The 21,370-nt window shown below is 59.2% G+C and overlaps 2 protein-coding genes across 2 annotated transcripts; one reads left to right on the plus strand and one right to left on the minus strand.

The window, feature by feature from the left end:
• The first annotated feature begins 2,764 nt into the window (after positions 1 to 2,764).
• Positions 2,765 to 17,094, plus strand: SLC38A3 (solute carrier family 38 member 3). Its single transcript, XM_073901745.1, has 13 exons — positions 2,765 to 2,828; positions 10,359 to 10,508; positions 10,607 to 10,688; positions 10,860 to 10,975; positions 11,543 to 11,616; positions 11,700 to 11,792; positions 11,891 to 11,972; positions 13,965 to 14,105; positions 14,383 to 14,483; positions 14,718 to 14,842; positions 14,927 to 15,071; positions 15,982 to 16,085; positions 16,177 to 17,094. Exons 2-13 carry the CDS (start codon positions 10,408 to 10,410, stop codon positions 16,279 to 16,281), a joined length of 1,269 nt encoding a protein of 422 aa, XP_073757846.1. The 5' UTR covers positions 2,765 to 2,828; positions 10,359 to 10,407; the 3' UTR covers positions 16,282 to 17,094.
• Positions 12,511 to 14,005, minus strand: LOC141374196 (sodium-coupled neutral amino acid transporter 3-like). Its single transcript, XM_073901246.1, has 4 exons — positions 13,876 to 14,005; positions 13,726 to 13,784; positions 13,352 to 13,516; positions 12,511 to 13,274 (listed from the first exon to the last, which is right to left on the minus strand). The coding sequence occupies exons 1-4, from the start codon at positions 13,985 to 13,987 to the stop codon at positions 13,191 to 13,193; spliced, it is 420 nt and encodes a 139-aa protein (XP_073757347.1). The 5' UTR covers positions 13,988 to 14,005; the 3' UTR covers positions 12,511 to 13,190.
• Positions 17,095 to 21,370: the final 4,276 nt, after the last annotated feature.

Raw genomic sequence — 21,370 nt, forward strand, 5'->3', positions numbered from 1 at the left:
ACTCACGCTTTCCTGTAGCCGGGCTGTCTCCTCTATCCAAATGCCCTTTCTCTTCCCCAACCTGGCACGTGCCTTTCTTCCCCGCGGCAGAGCCAAGCCAGCAGGTTGCTTCTCCATCAGGCTTTTCCGGATTCTCGGCCTCCAAACTGGCAGGAGCTTTCCCACCTGGACGACCCAGAGGGAGCACCTGGAGACACTGAGGCTGTGTGGCGGGATGGCAAGAGTGGCCCACACGAAGTACCGGAAGAGCCGGCCAGGGTATTCAGAGGTCATCTTCTATGCGGGTGTTGAGGGACAAGTAGGAGCCTGCTGAGGAGGTGGGACAGGGTGGGCAGCCAGGGGGAAAGAAGGCCAGGGAGGGGAAGGGGCTGGTGTGTTCTGAGAACAACGGCGACATGTGTGGCCAGCCAGGTAGGGTGGGGGGCGCCAACTGGGAGAAGAAGCAGGTTGAGAGGATGCCAGGGAGGCTGGCTGAGGGTGAGGCAGGGCCCCACAGAGTATCTGAGGCGTCAGCGTGTGCAGATGCTGGGCTCTGGGGACGGCCTGGACTGGAGGTGAAGATGGGGTCTCACTGTCGGAGAAGGGTGTTGGGGCACCGTGTGGATGACATGCCAGGGGAGGTGGTGACGTGGTGGGAGGGGGCCCCTAGCTGGAGACATGATTGAAGAGGGAGGAGGAGAGCAAAGGGCTGCCAGGGCCCTGGAAGGAGAGTCTGAGCGATGCTGGGACCCTAAGTTCTGTCTCACGTGTCTGGCAGCCCCTTGGGCCTGTGTCTCAGTTTCTGCAGATGGGGGAGTAGTGGTGGGGTCTGTGCTGAGAGCTGAGATAAAGCCCCCTCCCCTCCACACCAGGTGGCTGCCCCCACCACTGTGTTACATGGATGGACATTCCCTCCGGTCCCCCGGGAGAAGGCGCCCGGCAGCTCTGAGTCCCATCCCGACTGCCCCCTGTCCTGCCACCACAGGCTGGGCTGGGAGATTCGGCAGGTGGCGGGGAAAGGCCTCCGGGCTGTGTTCGCCCTGGCTGGGGCCCAGACCTAGCATCAACAAACAAGCAGCCCCTCCCTCTCCTGGCCACAACTGGTCTGGCCCAGGGACCCCACATCATGCTGCCTCAGGCCACCCACAGCAGCCCAGCCCAGCTCCCTCCAGTCAGGATTGAGGACCCCAATACCCACATGCTGGGTTGATGCCGGGCCTGGCCCCTCGGGGACTGCCAGTGGGAGCCCTCAGCCCTTTGCAAATGGCTTCAGGGAGCATCCAGGATATATGTAGCTGGGAGGTGGGGGGGGGTGGGCCCTGGTCAGTACCTCTCCTACTGACTACCCAGTGGGCAGTCTTCAAGCCCCTTTGGAGGGTGAGAGACTTAGGGTCCCTCATGACCAAGGTAAGCTCTGATCTGGGGATTACGCTAGCCCCAGATCAGGAGGGAAAGCCAGTCCCTTTCTATTTTTCAGCCATTAGCAGGGCAGGAGGTTGGGTGGTTTGAGGGATTGCCCCCATCCCAGTGCCTTTGTCTTCAGCCCTCCCAGCTCCCTGGCACTCCCAGCCAAAGCTGAGTCTCCTCCCTCGGCTCACATCTTCCCCTTCATCCACTCCCCTCAGGCCAGGGGAGAGGACAGGGCCTTTTCCCTGTGACACAAGGGGAAACTGAGATAGGCTACGGCTTGGCTCTGGTGAGTCAGTAGGAAGAGAATCCAGGAGTCCTGACTCCCAGCCCAGGGCAGGGGAGAGGCTAGACCTGTCCTCTGAGGGCATTCCCCTGGTACCAGGAGGGGGGGCAGACATGACACAGAGACATCCAGCTTGGCTAGGAACAGCAGAGGCCATGGAATTAATCGGATCAGAGCCAGTGGCTGAGAAGCAAGGGACACAGCTGTTCTGGGAACCCCCCCAGCTCACCCCCAAGGTCAAGGCCTTTCCCAGCTCCCTGCTGGCTAGGCCTGGGGGGACGGAACACCGACCGCCCACCTCTGAGCACCAAGGCCTTGGGTGGGAGGCAGGTAGGGGTGGGATAGGAGCCCCCCAGCCAAGAACAGGACAGCCTAAAACCCCTCCCCCCCCACTAAGTCCCGGTCCCCACTTCCCATGGTCAGACACAGCTGTCTCTTACTCCTTAGAAATAAGGAAATGGGGGGCATGGCCAGGGAGAGCCCAGCGAGGCTCAGCACAAGCCCAGCCATGCTCCCCTCCTGTCTCACTGGCCCTGCCCCTGTGTGTCCCAGCCTCAATCTCTTCTGAATACCTGGGGTGAAGACAGAAGAATTGATGCAGTTAGCCTCCCCGCTTCCCACCCCCCCCCGCCCCGCCCCGCCCCGCCCGGCCCCGTCCTCACCGCTATCCCACCTCTGCTTGGGAAGGGTGAGGCAGGCAGAAAAGACATTTTGTGTCTGACTGATATCTGAAAGTTCCCCACTGAGAGCACCCTTCACCGAAGTTAAGCATTCCTCCGTTCTCTTCTGGCTTCCAGGGAAGTGAGCGCAGAGCATTTCAGAGGCTAAGGGGGCACTCGGAGACAATCTGCTCTGGACTGAAGCGTTCCTCCCCCAGGACTCAACTGAGCCCCTCCTGGAGCAACTGCTCCCCCACCTAGGGGCTCTTTGGCGCTCGGGCTGCCACTTTGCTGCAGGCGGGCAGGGGGAGGGGGGGGCCCTCCGCCTCTCCCCAGACCAGCCCCTCCTCCCGCCCGCCGCCTGGGATTGGCGGGCCGGGGGCGGGCCAGGGGCGGGGCCGGGCGCCCTTCATCCCCCGCCGCTGCGCTCAGCCGGGAGCAGAGCGGACAGCGCCAGCCAGAGCGGAGCTCCGTGCGTCCCCCACCCGCCGGGCCAGGTACCGCTGGGGGCGCCGACCCCAGCCCAGGGCACCGGGCGGGCAGAGCCCTACTGTGCACCCTCCCGTCCGTAGCCGGGCTCCAGGCAGCTCCCCTCGCCCGCCCTGCCCCGGGCAGGGCCCCCCCACCCCCAGCCTCCAGCGAGCCAGAACCCCGCGCGATCTGGGCTCGGGTCCGGGGACCCGCCAGGCAGGACTCAGCTCCGAGATGGAGCTGGTAACCCGGGAGAGGCACCTCGTCGCCTCGGGGCCTGTCGGCAGGGCCCGGCGGGACAGCAGGTCAGCCGCACTCGGGGCTGGGGCCGCAGGACGCCTTGTCCGGGCTCGGGGCGGTGCGCGAGGGGCTTCCCGAGGCAGGACGCGCGGGGACTAGCTGGAGAGGGTCCCGGAGGGGGGCCCAAGAGGGGCCGGGAGCGGGCCCTGGAGCGCTGCCCCGACGGGCGCCTGACAGGCAAATCTGCCCGGCTGGCACGCCAGGAGTCCGGGTATATTTATCCCGGCCGCGTTGGGCAGGGGCTTGAGGGCAGATCGGGCCAGGCTGCCTGAGGGGCCGCGGGGCACATGTTGGTCCCGCAGCTCGTGCCATTTGCAGCCGGGCCAGCGGGCACGGCGGGCACAGGGCGCGTGTGGCTCTCTGGCCCGAGGGCGGGGCTCTGTGCGCACTCCTTGCCGCCTCATTGCCCGGCGGGGGTGTGAGAGCGGGCGCCGCGCGTAGGGCAGAGGGAAAGGACCAGGACTGGGTTTGCAGGAGCCCGCCCCCGCTCCACTGGCCCCTTCGATTGGCCACAGCGAATGCGTGCGTTTGTTTACACCCGGGGAGGGGGAGGCCAGGGGCGGGGCCTGTGGGAATCCGCCCTCTCCCCCGCAGTGACCTGAGCCCTGAGCTCAGGTACAGGCTCTAGGACAAGTCTGAGAGGGACTAAGTCAAAGGTCCTTGCACCTTGCACCCTGGGGGACACCTCGACCCAGGCCCATCTTTCCTTCAGCCCCCGGTCCTGTCTTTCCTTCCATGAGGGCCTTGGGCCACTGTTCTGTTCCCTGGGAGAAGCCTTTGGACCTTCCACCCCTTCCTCTTCAGTCCGCAGTCTGGCATGGGAGGTCGGTTCCTTCTAGAAAGGAAGAAAATGCCTCAGAGCTTCTCAGTCTGGAGCATAGAAAGCTGGAGAGATCTGGGGACAGTTCCATTTTGAGAGGGGTTGGTTCTGCACAACCTTGGAAGTCTTCCTGCAGGAAGCACCAGAGGTGGGAGGAATCAGGGGTGGGTGAGGCCAGGCCTGGCACATATCCAAGAGGGCTGGAGTGACTGGAATCACAAACGAGAATCTCTGACCCCTTGGGGACTGGAGACAGGGGGCCAGTTCTCTGGGGAGGGTGTGGGTGTATGTCTCAAAACCACTCTGCCTGGGCTCATTGAGCCCATGTCTTCACTGGCTTCTCAAACCATCCTTTCTTCGGTACTGGTTCTTTTGGCCCACATCACTATGCCCCCCTCCACACACACACACACCCCCAGTCCAGGGCTCCAGGTGACCAGACCACGACAGATTGCTCCTGTCCTGCTGCCTGCTGACCTAGCAAGTGGCCTTGGAGCCTTGGGTAAATCGAGAAACGGAGGCACAACAAGACCCCCGGGGTGGTTCGAGGTCTCTGGGTAGGGCCAGGGAAGGTTTTTGAGCTGAACTGAGTGCACCCTGAAAGTCCAGGCTGGGTGTGGAGACAAACACTCATTCAGAGGGGAAAGCATGTTTTAGGGGAGTAGTTGACTGCAAGGGAGGTACGGTTTTGGTATCTGTGTGTGCAGAAATCTGCGGTGGGGTGTGCAGCCTATGCTGTAGTAAGATAGGAGCCCTGCAGGCACACGGTCTAGTGCAGACATGGCCAGGGGTCAGGGGCCACTTAGAGCTGGGCTGAGATGGGCTGGGGGCTTGCCAAGGGCCTTGAACCCATTCTATTCACTTAACAACACGTACTGAGCACCTACTGTGTGCCCTGCGCACCTTCAGTCTGGTGGGTGGACGACTGGCCTTTGACTCTGAATAGGAAGACAGATGTGGGGGGGGGCATTCTAGAGGACCAGGCGGGGCTTCTGGGGGCCAAAGGGAAGGACCAGCTGCTGGGGCAGGAGGGGCTTTCCGGTCAGCGGCCTGGGGTGGCTTGGTTTTGAATTTCCGCTCTGCGGGCCACGTCCTGTACACAGCCTCTCGGCCGGCACGTCTGCACACGTGCGTGGCTGCTGAGAATGGGGGTCACTTCAATTGACCGTCACTTCTGTGTATCTTTTCCATTGTGCGGGTAGACAAGCGCTGGACTGGGGAGCGGTCTTTCCAGCTGGGACTGGCCATGCACCTGCTCAGTCCCACCGCCTGGATGTCCCTGCCCCCAGCTAATAGGGGCCTAACCTGCCCTTGTAGGAACCCGCAAATGCTGTGGCAGCCTTCTTGCAGGGTCTTGCAGGGTTCCACCTGGCCATCCCTGCGGTGCTCACTGGGCCTGCTGCCTACTCACCTGGGCCTCTGGCTCCCTCTCCCCTTCTCATTCCTTCCGGGGTTCTCTCTGTCTTTCACTGACTGTCTCCCTGTTTCTCTGTCTCTCTCCACTTGGCTATCTCTGGCTGGTTGGCCATCTCACCTCCCTGGTTGTCTCTCCCTCTCGGTCTCCCTGTCTGAATGTCTGTCCACCTCTCTCTGTGTGTGCATTTTTCTGTTTGTGTACCTCTATACCCATCTGCATTTCTCTTTCTCCCTGTGCCTGTCTGTCTGTCTGTCTGGATCAGTATGCGCGGACACACGTACTGCATGTATGTGCTTTCTGTCCTTCTTTCCCTGTCTCTCTCTTCCCTCCCTCTGCCTCTCTGCTTCTGCCTGACATTGGATGGTGCCTCTCCTCCAGGCCGACCTTGCCTCTAGCCACCCACACCAGGGTCTCCAGTGAGTCCTGAGCTGCCCCAGGCCCCTGCTCCAGCTTTCCTTGGGGCCAGAAGTCCGGCTGTCCAAATATTTGGCCGCCTCCAGGGGATTCTCGGTCAGGAGGGAGGAGGATGGGCTGGCTGGCTCGGGGTCTCCCCTGCCCCTGGGGGGCCACAGGCACGTGATGTCCTGTCCTTTGCCTCAGCTGGGCCTCGGGCTGCACGTCCCTCTCAGCAGGCTGGCAGTGGGGGGAGGGGGCTGTTGCTGGCTCTGGCCCAGTCTTGAGCCAAGAGGTTCCAGCTACAGCTTCCCCTGGGGGAGCAAGGAGGGTCCTGGCCTGGGTGGGAGGGGAGGCCTAGGTGTCTCAGGTTAGGCCCAACTCTACGCATCTGTTGGGTGTCTAGAAAATGTACCCTGTCACAGGAAAGTCCAACTTCCGGCCCCAGCTGGGCCCCTCAGATCCTCCTAGACACTTCCGGATGCCCAGAACACAGAAGCACTGTCCCCAGACACCAGGGCCAGGGAGCTAGACTAGGAGGGATTGGCGTTGCCGACACATCAATGCTCTGGGCCATCTTCCTTTCTCTGGATGTGCCCCCTCTTGCACACCACCCGCCTCAGTACCAGCCCGGTGTTGACCAGGCACTGGCTACTTACCCACTATTGTGGACAATGAAGGAGTAGTGGACAGGGGCCTGGGTCTACTGAGGTCAAAATCTGGAGTCGTGGGCCTGGAAGAGGGGCTAGGGGTGTATAAGGCTATAGCACTCTCCCATGTTCAGAACACCCTCCCGCATGCCCTATGTCTAGCCCCCGGACTTCAGCAATCATCTCCCCACCAATCCCTGGGGCCGTGCCTTGAGAACATATAATTCAGACAGGTCCATTCAATCCAGTTTCCTTGTTGACTGATAGCTTGTCCTAGGATGGTGTTCTCCATCTGAAGCCTGGAGAAGCAGATGGGCAAAGGGGTGCCGGGATAGGAGGGGCCCCTTGTCTCTGCCGAGGAGGGGAATAAGGATGGCTGAGCTGGAACTGGGGGCAACCCTCATCCCTGAGCCTCCGGGAATGACCACAGTGGACCTGCAGGCCAGGCCAGCTGCCTCTGCCCTGAGATCTGGGCTGAGGTTAGGATTGCTCATGCACCAGAAAACCTGGGGGCTGCAGCAGCAAGTTCTATGGGGTCTGTGCCTCCATTAAGCTTATGTGGCTGCAGGACTGAGGGAAGGACAGCCTCCCTGTAGCTAGCTAGCCCACTACTGCAGACCCACTGATGTCCCTGAGCATTGGGGGAAGAAAGCAGGGCTCAAGTCCCTGGTGGCTCCAAGGACCTCCACTGTGGGACAGAGAGGTATGTGTCCCACAGCAGCTGATGCAAGCAGTGGCCTGGATTCCTGGGCCTCAAAATCTTTAATTAGCCAAACTCAACACCTGTCGAGGTGTGCCTGACAAATTCTCACTCTGTGATGCCTGCGTGGGCGAGCGTTACCTGCCGCACTATGCCTGTGGTTCCTGGCCTCTCCTGGCCCTTATCTCCCAGCAGAGCCAGCAGGCCCCAGGGCAGTGGCCTAGGCCATCGATCTCCTGCCCAAGTCCATGCTGCACCCATGACAGGTGCCATTCTGATGATCTGCCTAAGGCTGCAGTGATCTTTCCACCTTGGAGCCTGACCCCTCTCTGGGAGCCCATGGCATGGTCTGGGACAAAGGCCTCGAGGAGGCTTCTCACTCTGTCCCCAGCTTTGCCAAACCTCATGGGACCCCTGGAGGGCAGGAGGACACTGAGGTCCTGAGTCAGGAATGCTCTGCCCATGGTTACACAGTGAGGCAGGGCCGGGCCAGGACTCAGACTCAGAATGTCCACTCTGGGCTTTCCCAACAGTGGGTCCGAATCGGCTGGCAGCTTGTGTTAGGCAGAAGCTATCCCTGAGTCTACCCTGACTCCTTGATACAAAGGAGCCTGCTAGGCGATAGGCCTGAGGGATGGCAGATGTCAGAAATGGGCTGCCAGCCTCAGGGAATGGCTGGGGGCCACTCATCTCCACCCTGGCTTCTCAGCCCTTAGTCCTGCCCTACACTAAAGTACAGACCCGTTGACCTGGACTTCAAGGCTTTGTTGGGTTTGCCTGTGGCCGTGGAACCTTCTTCAGTCTGCCTCATACCACACCTTAAAGCCTTTGCCCACGCTGTGCCCTCTGCTTCAGGGACTCTTTCCCATTCCACACTTTTGGGACTCCTCCTGAGATTTCAGAACTGGCTCCATCACCTCCTCCTCTAGGAAGCCTTCCTTGATGCCTCTGTCTCCCCTTTATTGAGTCCCAGCACTATGTGGCTCACATTCAGCTGCTGTGCATGGGGGATATGTTTGGGGATTTTGTCCCTTCCAGACTGGAAGCCACTTAAGGAAGGAGATTCCATGTCCTCTCTGTGATCTCAAGTCAGGCCAAGACCCAGCAGTGCCTGGCTGTGGGTAATAGACAGGACATGAAGGTCTAGGCCTAAGTCCTGCTGCGGGGTTGGGGAACCTGGAGACAGGAACTCTGGCACTTTGGCCATGACCATGCCATGGGCTGTGGTCTCCCTGGAGGTAGTGCCTGGCTGCTAGGGAAGGATATTAAGGCAGAGAAGGGTGCTTTGTCCAAGCTGCCAACTCAGCACACTCTGAGGGCCTGTCCCAGCCTGCCCAGGGTGGGAGGCCCGAAAAGGGCAACCCTAGCTGAGAGCCAGGGGGCACCAGGGAGTGACTCTGGAGATAAGATGCTGGCATCTCCACACCCAACTGGGACCCTTGGAGAGGTGCTGATGGTGAGGCTTAGGGAAGGGGCATGAAGAGAGGCTGAGTTCGGGGGCTCTCATCCAGGGAAGGAGAGCACAAGAGGAGATGGTCATATTGTCATAGTCCTGAGGGGCAGGGCTGGAGGCGAGACGGGTTCAGATGCCAGCATCAGAAAAAGGAGAGGCAGATTGAAGGAGTCCAAGGGTGCCAAGTGTGGGTCCCCGGGATCTGAACTCTGGCCTAGGGCTGCCTGGGGCAATGGTGGGCTGCCTCCAGGACACTGGGGCCTGAGGCCCGAACCCAGCTTCCTGTCTCCATGCATAGCCCCGAGTGCTAAGACCCCTGGTGCTCTGGGTTCTAAGCAGACCTGAGACCGTCAGGATCCAGAGGGGGATGGGGCATTCAGGGCAGGATTCAGAGTTCTCAAGCAGAGGGGGTACTATGGCATCAAGACGAGACTCTGGTAGGAGCGCCTTGCTGGCTCAGTGAGTAGAGCAGGCAACTCTTGATCTTGGGGTTGTGAGTTTGAGGCCCATATCAGGTGTAGCGATTGCTTAAAAATAAAGCCTTAAAAAAAAAAAAAAAAGACTAGGCTCTGGGGGACCTTCATGACAGTGCTGCCCCCTCCTTGGTCTCCACTCGGGTCTTAGCTCTCCTGCTGGCCTATGTAGCCTTCAGGACGTCCTTATAGATCCTGGGGCACTGTGCCCAGGTACCTTCTGGGCATGGGGTAGGTGGCTCCCAGCCCGTGATGGGAGAGGGGCGAGTGGGGTGTGTAGCAGAGGCCAGGGGTGGTGGGGAGCAAGGAGGGGAACTGGCTCCTTAGAGGCCCACCAGGGCCATGCCCCGAGGGCAGGGAAGGGAGCATGGATCCAGTGGCCCAGGCCCCTACACAGCTGCCTCAGGCCCTGAGTTCCTGGCCTGGGGTTCTGGGAAATGGGGAATCTGCTCAAAGGGTCCACTCCTGGAGAGTGGCCACCTAAGGGGTGGGGGTATTCCCTAGGAGGAGAGTCTTGAAGGAGAACATGGCCCTGAGGCCAGGGCTGTGTGGAGGGTGACGCCTGTGTGGCCCAGAGAGCTCGGCCCTGGGACACTCATTTCCTGGAAGGCCCCCTGAAGGCCCTTTGCAGCCAGGCAGGCAGGGCCCAGGTGTCCAGCCACCCAGCACAGCCTCAGGCCTCCTGGCTCCGGGGGGGGGTGGTGGTGGTGGGTAGCCTTTGCGCCTGCCGTTCCCAGCGCCAGCTCTCAGACCACAGAAGGCCCTTTGTTCTGGCTGCCAGCAGTGCCCGCCGGGCGGCTGGGAACGGGGCCCACAGCCCTCACCCTCTCCCGAGGCCTCCAGCCGTCGGGCAGTGCCATTCTAGGTTGGCTAGGAGGCCCCTGGCACACAGGGCCGGCACAGGAAACCGTCTCCTGGTATTAATGTCAGGGAGGGGGTGTCGGTCCAGGGCCTACCCGCAGAGTGGAGTCTGGATGCCTGGGACTCAGCATCCTCGGCTCCAGGCACCACGGGGCTCTGAACTCAGGTCATCCAGCTGATCCTCACTGCACAGATGAAGAAACTGAGGCCCCCACGGGCTTGCCTGGGCTAATATGTGTGTGTGTTGGGGGGGAGGCAGGGAGTGCTATGTACTGGCCAAGGTGTCCCCTCAGGATGTCCCGGAGAACTCAGGTATCTGAGCTCTACTCCCCCAAAAGCAGGGCCCAGGGAGGCAGCAGGCACAGCCGCATAAGCACGTAAGTCCTGAGTGACCTTCTGGGAGGTGTGATACAGCTATAGACTTCCGGTGGGAGGCTGGGCCATGGGTCCCGGGAGCGGGGATAACCAGAGGGACCCATTGCTCTGCAGACTTCTGTGTTGGTGTGAGAGCTAGTGATCCGGGTGGTGGCCCCTGACCATGGAAGCACCTCTGCAGACGGAAATGGTGGAGCTGGTGCCCAACGGCAAACACTCGGAGGGGCTACTCCCAGTCACCACCCCCGTGGCAGGCAACCCGAGGTGAGCAGAGGAGAGGCCCAGCCACGCACGGCTCAGGGCAGGGCAGGGTGCCGAGCAAGGGCGGGAGGTGAGCTGCCTGCTCTGGCCTTTGCCTGCAGGGTCGAGGGCCCCAGACGGAGCTGTGTTGAGGGCGAGGGCTTCCTACAGAAAAGCCCCAGCAAGGAGCCGCACTTCACTGACGTGAGCCGGGGTGCACTGGGGGTTCGGGACACCGCTGGGAGCTTGCGTGCAGTAATGAAGTGCTGTGGGGCAGCAATGGGAGGCTAAGGGACAGTGAGGGGGAATGCTGGGAGGCCCTCCATGCTTTGCTGAACACCCCCCCCAACTCCAATCTCACTCTGGTGCCTGCAGTTCGAGGGGAAGACCTCATTTGGGATGTCAGTGTTCAACCTCAGCAATGCCATCATGGGCAGCGGTATCCTGGGCCTCGCCTATGCCATGGCCAACACGGGCATCATCCTTTTTCTGTAAGTCCTCTCAGCGAACCCTCCAGAGACAGGAGCCCTAAACAGGCCACCAGGTCATGACCTCCCAGGACCCGCCGGTTTCCCATCCCAAGACCCAGGCTGCAGTGGGTGGGCTTAACCCAAACCACGGCTAAAAAAAAACCCGCCATGGGTGGACAAATATTCCTCATTTCCCAGCAAAGCGGGGAGATTACGACACAGGACAAGCCTAACAGACCCGAGTCTATCCTTCTACCACCTTTACACATGATGAGTGAGCCCCTGCGGCCAGGCCTTGTGCGGGCACACGTGTCCTTTACCTGGGAACTCTGCCCTGCAGCCCAAATGGAAAGCATGTTTGTTCCAAGAACGCAAGGAGGTGGTGCTCAGAGGCCCCTTCTGGGTTGCGGCTCACCCTGCATCAAATGGGTGGTGTTCACCACTGCTGGGGCCTGTTGAACTTGCATCCACACCTGTTGGGGGTCCAGACACCTGGGTCACAGACCCACACACCCAGGCCTCCCAGAGCTCCTCGCCCCTGCCACCGAGGGAAGCCCCAGGTGGCTTCCTTTCAACCATCTTCCTCAGGTTCCTGCTGACGGCCGTCGCCTTGCTCTCCAGCTACTCCATCCACCTGCTACTCAAGTCCTCAGGGATCGTGGGTGAGCCTTCAACCCAACCTGGAGCAAGGGAGGGCTGGACCGGGGACAGCACCCCTGACTGTTCTGACTCCTCGTGCCCACAGGCATCCGTGCCTATGAGCAGCTGGGCTACCGTGCCTTTGGGACCCCAGGGAAACTGGCAGCGGCCTTGGCCATCACACTGCAGAATATTGGAGGTGAGGCAGGCAGACGCGGGCAGGTGGTGGGCGGGTGGGCAGTCCGAGGGTTGACTGCCTTGGCTGACCCCAGCGCCTGCCTACCCCTCTCCCCCCAGCCATGTCCAGCTACCTGTACATCATCAAGTCTGAGCTGCCCCTTGTCATACAGACCTTCCTGAACCTGGAGGAGCAAACCTCGTGAGCCCCAGGGTGGGGTGGGGCTGGGTGAGGGTGGGAGGTCTTCGTCTACCCCTCCATGTGCCCTGCTGGCCCCGGGAACCCAGGCTGGGCTAGTGGGAGAGACGAGACAGTGCTTGCAAGCGGCAGCTGGAGGGGCAGAGACCTGCCAGCCGAGCTAACATTCAGTCGACACTCGTTTAGGGAGCACCTAGGGGAATCCCCCAGGAAGGCCAGTGGGGGTAAGGGGTGCGGTGAGGTCGAGGAAGCTGGGCCCCCACCTGGGCCTGGACCCAGCCTGTGAACACGCAAGGGCCTGAGAGCCTTGGGCTTAGCTCTAAGCGCCTGCTATTCCTGACCATGGCTTGGGTGTTAGCCCCCCCAACCAAGAAATTAAGCCCATGGTGTCCCAGTTGCCCATCAGTTTAGCCAGCACTAATGGCATCATCCATGTTTTGTGGGTGGAGACAGAGATGACAGCCAGGCCCTGCCCTTGGCCACACAGCCCAGGCAAACAGAAGGGTGTGACGTTGAGAGCAGCTCTGGGAGGAGAGAAGCAGTCAGGATTCTTCCCCCTACCCCCCACCGGGTCCTGGGGGCCTTTCCCAAGGAGTTGGCCTTTAGGCTTCCCTGGGGAGGGGGGGGTCTCATTCCTTATTCCTTTCGTTCTCTGTGCCCCCTGTCCCTTGGTGGTGGCGGGGTGCAGGATGATGCAGGATACAAATGTCAGGAGGGACCACAAGGGGCACCAGACGTTGGCAAGTTTCTGATACCCCCATAGAAAATGTCCCACCCCCCAGAGCCAGGTTCTTTCACGCCCCTGCCTCCCTGGGCCCCTGGGGGCCACTCCCTGGGGAAGCTGGACCCAGACCTGTGTGTCCTGAGAAAAACAAGAGCAGTGACTATCCCTGTAATGGTCACCAAGCAGGAGCCCGGCGCCTTAGTCCTCACCTCGCCCAGGAGAGTATGAGAGAACGTCCATTTTGCAGATGGGAAAAGAGAGACTCAGAGCTCTGAACAAGTATTTTCTTGGGGTCTCTCTGGCACCACACCCTCACCATTTGGCAGCTGAAGAAGTCTCCTTCTTGTCCCCAGTCGCCCCTCAGGGCAGCCACGGAGAGCTTTGATAAAGTGACTTGGCTCCCGTTCCTCCCCACCCCCACCCCCTGTCCTGTCAGGACCACATTCATTCTCCCCAAACCAGCTTAAGGCGGCTGCCCCCCTCTCAACCACAGACACCTACTCCTTGAGCTCTGTATAGATGGGCAGCACCTCGGGATGGCAGACGAAGGCGAAGGCCATGATGGGGATGGTGTACGCCGTCTGGGGAGACACGGGGACCACGTCAGGGCAGCCCCACTCTCACGGGGCCCACCGCCCCCACCCTGGCCTGTCGGGACCTGTGAGTTGAGTGTGAAGTAGCTCGGGGTGCAGAGGGCTGTGGTCTCTGTCTCAATCTGCAGCTGTGCCTCCTCCTCGGTGACCTCCACGAGGCTGAAGTTGCCCGTGATGTTGGTGAAGTTGAGGGGCAGTGGGCAGGGCACGTGGAACTTTTTGTAGATGACCTGGGTTGGGGAAAGGATGAGAAGATCAGGGCCAGGCTAGATCTGCCCGGGAGTCACTATGACGCCACATCTAGATCAGGACCGAAGGGGCTGCCTTCTGACCCAGGCTTCCCAGAAAGGCCTGACCCCTCCCCCTGACAGAGGAGCCTGCCCCCCATCCCCTCCCCGGGGGGGACCTGCCCTCCACTCCAGCGTGGAGGGTGACTCACTGCGATCAGGAAGAACACCATGCAGCTGAGAGAGAAGCCGCTGGAGTAACCCAGGTAGCCTGCAAAGTGCGGAGGGCCTATGAGACTGGGGTCCCCTCCCAGGCATCCCTCCAACACCCCCCTCCACGGCCCTGGCCTTGCTACACTCACCAAGCTGCCGCATCAGTGCCAGAGGCAGAATGACGGTGACAGAAACTAGGATCACCAGATAGTTCCCGTTCATGTACCAGTCCCTGCAGGGACAGGAGTGGGGAGCCAACATCAGTCTACTCAGCCTTGGGGTGGGGGGCGTCTGCCTCCATACCTAATCGGTGCACCCGGGGTGCTACTGATGGCGTCTGCCATCCCGAGGTGCTGCCCATCTATACAGAGCTCAAGGAGTAGGTGTCTGTGGTTGAGAGGGGGGCAGCCGCCTTAAGCTGGTTTGGGGAGAATGAATGTGGTCCTGACAGGACAGGGGGTGGGGGTGGGGAGGAACGGGAGCCAAGTCACTTTATCAAAGCTCTCCGTGGCTGCCCTGAGGGGCGACTGGGGACAAGAAGGAGACTTCTTCAGCTGCCAAATGGTGAGGGTGTGGTGCCAGAGAGACCCCAGGGCCCAGGGGGGTCTCTGGTGTGGCCCAGCTTGGCACCAGTCCCCTCCCCTGCTTCACCATAGTCCCTCCAAGAGGAAGATGCAGCACATCTCCAACCTGTCCATCTCCGTCATGTATGTCATGTACTTCCTGGCTGCCCTCTTCGGCTACCTCACCTTCTACGGTATGGCTGGACCATGGGGGCAGAGGCAGAGGCCAGGCTGGGGGGCACGGGGCTGGCCGGTGGCCATGGCACCCTGCATACTGTAGGCGCTAAGTAGGTGTGCGACGCCTAACTGTGCCCTGCAGCTGTGGAGGTGAGTCTGTTGCCACTCCGCACAGTGTCAGGGTCAACCCAGGCTCAGAGCCCACCCCCCTCCCCGGGCCACGTGCTGACCGCCCTCCCTGCCTGCCGCAGACGGGGTAGAGTCGGAGCTACTGCACACCTACAGCAGGGTGGACCCATTCGACGTGCTGATCCTCTGTGTGCGTGTGGCCGTGCTGACGGCAGTCACACTCACGGTGCCAATCGTTCTGTTTCCGGTGAGCCGGTGGGTAGGTGGACCAAGGCAGGGTGGGACGGAGGGAGCTGACAGATTGGTGACTCTTCCCACTCCCGCCCCCCAGGTGCGACGTGCCATCCAGCAGATGCTGTTTAAGAACCAGGAGTTCAACTGGTTGCGGCACACGCTCATTGCCATTGGCCTGCTCACTTGCATCAACCTGCTGGTTATCTTCGCTCCCAACATCCTGGGCATCTTCGGGGTCATTGGTAAGGGTCTGGCCCAGCTGTGTATAGAGACAGGGCATTGGCCCAGAGAATTTCCTATCTGCAGATCCTGGCAGATTCCTGAGATCACACCCTACATTTAAGTGGTGGCTACTGGCCATGTGTGCACAGCTTGGCTTCCTGTCTGAGATTTTGTCCTTAAGGCTATTCTAATCCCTTTTGAGGGCTCAGAACCAGAGACAGTTCCCCTTGCTGGGTGATGGGGTGGATCCTCCACAAAGGATCTCACTGGGTCTTGTCCCCATTTCACATATGAGAAAATTAAGGTCTATCATGATTAGGGGAGTAGCAGTGCCATACAGCTGGTAAGTGGGGGGCCTTGATTTAGCTCTAGGATAATGGGACTATAGGTTTGGTACTCTGTCCACTGTCCCATCCCAGCTGGGCCTCTGAGCTAGAAGATCAGACAATTCTGAGATATCTTTGGGGTGACCCAACTCAGAAGACTCACTCCCCAAACCAAGTCTGCAAGGACCAATGCATGCACAGGCCTGGGGGACTGAGTGTCATGGATATCATAGGCAAGACTCTTGGTTCTATATAGCTGAAATCTGACTTAAACGTGATTTAAGCAGAAAGGAATGAATTGGCTCAAATAATGAAAAAGCCTTCAGGAATAGCTGTATCTAGGAGCCCAATATCTTCAGGGCTTTGTGTCTATCTCTTGGCTTGCCTTTTCTCTTTGCTAGACATTGTTCGACTGCTGACAGCACTAGCTTTCCATCCAGGTAGACAGAGAACCCGGGGAGGGGCTGGTGGGCTCTCCAGAATCAGGCAGAGCTCTCAAGTGGAGTCTCAAGGAAGACAGCCCGCCAACAAGGAATGTTTGATCTCACTGAAGGGTCCACCCGCGGACTTTAGCCAGTATGTGGACATGCCTCATTCTTTGCAGGTGCCACATCTGCCCCATGCCTCATCTTCATCTTCCCCGCCATCTTCTACTTCCGCATCATACCCACCGAGAGGGAGCCTACAAAGTCTACCCCCAAAATCTTGGTGCGAGGGTCCTGGAGGTTGGTGGCCTGGTGGTGTGGGGCTGAGGGGGCTGCCCTGACTGCACTCCTGACTCTGACTCCTGACCCCACAGGCCCTTTGTTTCGCTGTGCTTGGCCTCTTGCTGATGACCATGAGCTTGAGCTTCATCATCATTGACTGGGTGTCAGAGACTGGCCAGCATGGAGGAAGCCACTAGGAGGAGACATCCATCCTGTTCTGACTACTCATCCATGTACCCCTGCCCAGAGTCTTCAGCCCCTGCTCCCATCTAGCCAAGGGGGAGGAGAAAGATGTGTTAACACTATGGCATTTGGCCCTGCCTCACATCCTCTCTGTGGAAGGTTTTTGTAGACCAAGGCCCTAGGGCCACTCCCTTGCTGGGCTCCCAGGCTCCAGGGGCTGCCTGGGCTGAGAGCAGGGCGGGGCTGTACACTTGCTCCCTCCCTCTTGCCTCAGCCCCCACCCAAGCCTCTGTTCTCCTTTGCACAGATGCGCACACGAGGCCCAGCAGCTGCCTCCTGAGGTCACACAACCTGTAGGGCACGTAGAGCTGGAACCCAGGCCTGCAGCCATCTCCCCACCGTGCTGCTGGGCGGCGGTCTGCACCCTGGGGACTCATCTCCCTCAGCTCACTCACATTTTCCCACTTCTGTCCCTGAGGCCCCTTTCAGGCACTTGGACTCAGGCCCTTAGATACTCTTGTCTCCTTCTCCCATTCCCGTCACCAGAAGCAGACCACCCCCCCACATACCTGAAACCAGCAGGTTCCTTTGAGTGTGGGGCTGGTGTGGGCACCCCTAAGGGACCCCTGCCCTGTCTCTTCACCAGTCCTGGGGAGGCTGGGACTCCCCACACCCCAAGCCTGGGCCATAGCTCACATTCCACTTCTGGGAGAAGAAAGAGGCTGGGGCCCGGAGTGTCTCTGTCCCTGGGAGCCAAAGACCCCAGGGACTGGTCTGGGGCAGGAGTGGAGAGGTGGTGGGCCCCCTTTTATAAATATTATACATAAGACCAGCTATGTTGTGTATTCTTGATCCCCATGGCCCCTGGGCTCGTGGAAAGTGGGTAGACGTCAGGACATGGATGGTAATGGGAGACCCTCCGGCCTCCCTCCCTGAGATGAGGGTGGGGACAGGCCCCCTTCCTCCCAAACCAGCCAGTGGCATGCTCAGACTCAGCTCTGGATCTGGGCCAGGCTCAGCACAGACCTGCTTTCTCACGGGGTGAGGTGGGGAGGAATTAATGAGGCCCCAGGAAATGGGACAGAGAGAGGCCTCCGGAAGGAGGCAACGTGAGGTGCATCCCCAGCAGCTTCAGGGAGGGTCTGAGCTGGGGGCAGCCGAGCCCTGCGGAAGCCCTGTCGAAGGGCCCCCTGCCCTCCCTGGCTGCTGCGTCAACCCTCTGTCAATGCTTTGAGTCTGGGAACAAAAGTCCAGGAATCCTGTGACCTGTCAGACTGATCTTCTGTTAATAGTAAAACCCACTGTGAATAAAGGTGGGTTAGTGAGTTCCTGTATTGGGGACCCTGGGTTTTGAGTAGGGGTTCCAAAGCAGGGCAGGGCTAGTCTAAGGATGCAGGGTAGCCCCAGATGGCCTTGGCCCCCGATGGAACCGGGAAGCTGACCATTGCCTGGGGCAGGCCTAAACCAGCTGGTACCCAGCAAGATGGAGCTGCCCAGGCCTTGGCACCAAACCCTCATTAGGAGAGACCCTGCACCCGGCTAGGCCGCCGGGGAAAGGGCAGCAGGAAAAATCCGGTTTGAACTGGCAAGGCAGCTGCCAGCTTGGGAAACCCCTGAAGAAAGAATTTCCTCAAGCTGGTGGCTGCTAGGCCCATGGCAGTGCCCGCTGACCAGAGGGGGGCTTCCTGGATCTAGTTCCCTTTAGCCCCAGGTGCCGGACTCCAGCCTGGGGACTTCCCTGGGAGCCCTGCAGCCCCAGAAAAGAGCTGGACACCAGCCTAAAGGGTGCTGCAGCCCTGAGTGTCCTGGCGTACAGGCTGCCCTCTGGGAGTCTCTGGCTTCCTCCTCATCGGATTAGGTCATAGCCCTGCATGGAACCTCTGACTCCTGCAGAGTATGAGGCAAGGAAGGACGGGGTCCATCCTGCTGACAGAGGCTGGGGGGCTTTTCTCATACTCCCATCTGTCCAAAGAAGGCTGTAGGTCAGAGCAGTCACAGGACTGCCTGGGTTCCCTTAAAACCCCAGGCCTGGCTGTAGGTCGCTCAGACTGGAGCTCCACCTGCTTCTCCTCCCTCCCCCCCCAACACACACACACACAGAGAACTGGGGTGGAGGAAGGATTCTGGCCCCCCACAGGCCTCCTCTGCCTGCCCAGCAAGGTCTCCTCCAGCCTGGCCAGTGGGCAGCCTTCTCCAGGGGGAGGGGGCAGGCGATATGGCCACTAGACTATATCTAAAAGCCAAGTGCCGGGGTGCCTGGGTGGCTCAGTCGTTAAGCGTCTGCCTTCGGCTCAGGTCATGATCTCAGGGTCCTGGGATCGAGCCCCACATCGGGGTCTCTGCTCAGCAGGAGGCCTGCTTCTCCCTCTTCTTCTCCTGCTGCTTCTGTTCCCTCTCTCTCTGTGTCTCTCTCTGTCCAATAAATAAATAAAATCTTAAAAAAAAATAAATAAAAAATAAATAAAAGCCAAGTGCCCACATGGCTGCCTGAAAATGAGTATCCCTTATCCCTGGCTGTTAAGGTCCAGCCGCTCAGGGGCGCCTGGGCGGCTCAGTGGGTTAAGTGTCTTGATTTCGGCTCAGGTCATGATCTCAGGGTCGTGGGATCGAGTTCAGAGTTAAGCTCTGCCCTGGGCAAGGAGCCTACTTGGGATTCTCTCTCCCTCTCCCTCTGCCCCTCTGGCCCCCATCCCTCCCCTTTTTCTCTCTCTCTCTCTAAAAAAAAAAAAAAAAAAAAAAAGGTCCAGCCACTCAGGCTCCATAAGGATGGGTCTGCAGGCCCTTGATCATACTTAAGCATTTTGGTGTATTTTGAAGAATTTCCTAGGTCTTCTTTCTCTTCTTTTTTCCTTTTTTAAAAATTTGCTTTGCATGGAATATTAACAAGTTAAAGCAGCCCGAAAGTCCAGCACAGAGGTCTTCTATATTTCTTTTCACTGCCTTTTTTTTTTAAGATTTTATTTATTTATTTGACAGCGAGAGAGGGAACACAAGCAGGGGGAGTGGGAGAGGGAGAAGCAGGCTTCCCGCTGAGCAGGGAGCCCGATGTGGGGCTCGATCCCAGGACCCTGGGATCATGACCTGAGCCGAAGGCAGAGGCTTAACGACTGAGCCACCCAGGTGCCCCTTCACTGCTTTTTTATGACTGTTTGTAACAGCAAAATGAGATGCTATAAACCAGGAAAAGGGGCCAAAGCCCCGCCTTGGTCTCCTCTGGCCAGCTGCTTCCCCCTCCCATACCCTCCTCACCCGTGTGCGCAGGCACACCTTCACCTATTGATGGAAAAGGGATTCATTCATTCAACAAGTATTTCTGAAGATTTCCCACGTGCTAGGCACTCTTCCAGCACCAGTACACACAGCGGTGAACAAAGTGAAGACCCCCGCCTTCCTTGAACTTACATCCTAGCTGGGAGATTGAGTTCAGACCAGAAACTTGAAACCTAATCAGTGAGTGACATAGTTTGTTAGAAGATGGTCAGTACCATCGGGACTAACAATGGCAAGATACGGGCTACAAAGAACAGGGGTTCTGGGGGTGGGTCCAAGGTGGGCCTCACTGAGAAAGAGATGTTTCACCAGAGATTTGGAGAAGGAAGAAGTTATGTGGATGCCTGCAGGGAACATTCCAGCCAGAGGGATCAGCCTGTGCAAAGCCTTGAGGTGGAATGTGCTCATAAGTGGGGCACCTGGGAAGTCATTGTGGCTGATGCTGAGTGAGGTGGTCAGACAAGTCTAGGGTGATCCTAAGGCTTTCTAGGGACCACACTGCTACTGCATCGCATGAAGGAGGCAGTTCTTGGGACGGAGGGAGATCAGTTTTGCCCATGAAAAGCTTTAAACAGGGGCGCCTGGGTGGCTCAGTGGGTTGGGCGTCTGCCTTCCACTCCAGTCTTAATCCCAGGACCCTGGGATCAAGCCCCACATTGGGCTCCCTGCTCAGTGGGGGGCCTGCTTGTCCCTCTCTCGGACCCTCCTCCTGCTCATATTTGCTCTCTCACTCTTGCTCTCTTTCTCTCAAATAAATAAATAACATCTTAAAAAAAAAAAAAAGCTTTAAACACTGACTGGACATCAAGTTCTCTCATCAAGTGACTCAAGTTCAGTAGAGCGGCCAGCACTGGAGCTTTGGGTCTGGGAGGCAAAGGGGCCTGGATGAGAAGAGGGTGGTGAGTGTAGACAGGAGGGCAGCAGTCAGGATGGAGCTCTGGAACACTCCTGTTAGGAGGCAGGAGAGATGAGGTGGAATCTGAAAAGGGGCTAAGAAGAGGGAGCCAGGAGGCGGTGGGAGGAAACCGGGGAGGAAGCGGGCTCCTGGGAGCCGGGCAGGAGTCAAGTGCCGGAGAGAGTGAGCGTGGAGCTTCAGCTGGGTTCAGCTACGTGTGGGGCGCTGAGGACCCCAGGCCAGGGCTGTTTTGGGGAGGGAGGGGCAGGCCTGACTGGAGTAGGCAGAGGAGGGAGACGTAGGAGTGGTGAGACCAGGTATAGACGACCTGTGTGCAGTGAGAGGAACAGGGCCAACAGAGGCTTTTAGGAAGACTGGAAAGAGATTGGACCGTGGGTTGGAGGTAAGTGAAGTCCAGGGCTCTAGAGATACTGGGCTAGAAGATAGTAGCTGCAGGTTGGACAGTTAGCACCAGGGAGTATACAGGCAGACACTAGCAGGCCTGGCCAAGCTTTGGTAGCCAGGGACATGGAAGAGCACACGGAGGGACCCAGAGGACTCATCCAGATATCTGCCTTGACCTCTGTTTAAATTTCATCTAGCAACTGACTTTCAAACAACTTAGAACAGTAATAATTGACTGTAAGTTACTTAGAGTAGTCCTGGAAAAAATCTGAAAGAACAAAAGTGCTTTCAAAACCACATAAGGTTGCAAACCTGCCCTGCCACGCACAGCGGGACCTGGACAGGATTAGGCGGCGACTTGATCCCCACACCCCCACCCCGACCCCGAGGTCCGTAGAAGGCGGCCTCTGCTGTCCCCTGGCGGCCAATAGCCGGAGTCTGGGCTGGGCCGTGACCCACTCGACACGTTGAGGGGCTGGGTGGCTGGGATGGTCAGCTATGACTGTGCAGCCGGGCCCTGAGACTCCAAGGCA

This window comes from Callorhinus ursinus, unplaced genomic scaffold (assembly GCF_003265705.2).
Source record: "Callorhinus ursinus isolate GAN/ISIS: 27379988/994484 unplaced genomic scaffold, GSC_fseal_2.0 scaffold15, whole genome shotgun sequence".
Lineage (NCBI taxonomy): Eukaryota > Metazoa > Chordata > Mammalia > Carnivora > Otariidae > Callorhinus > Callorhinus ursinus.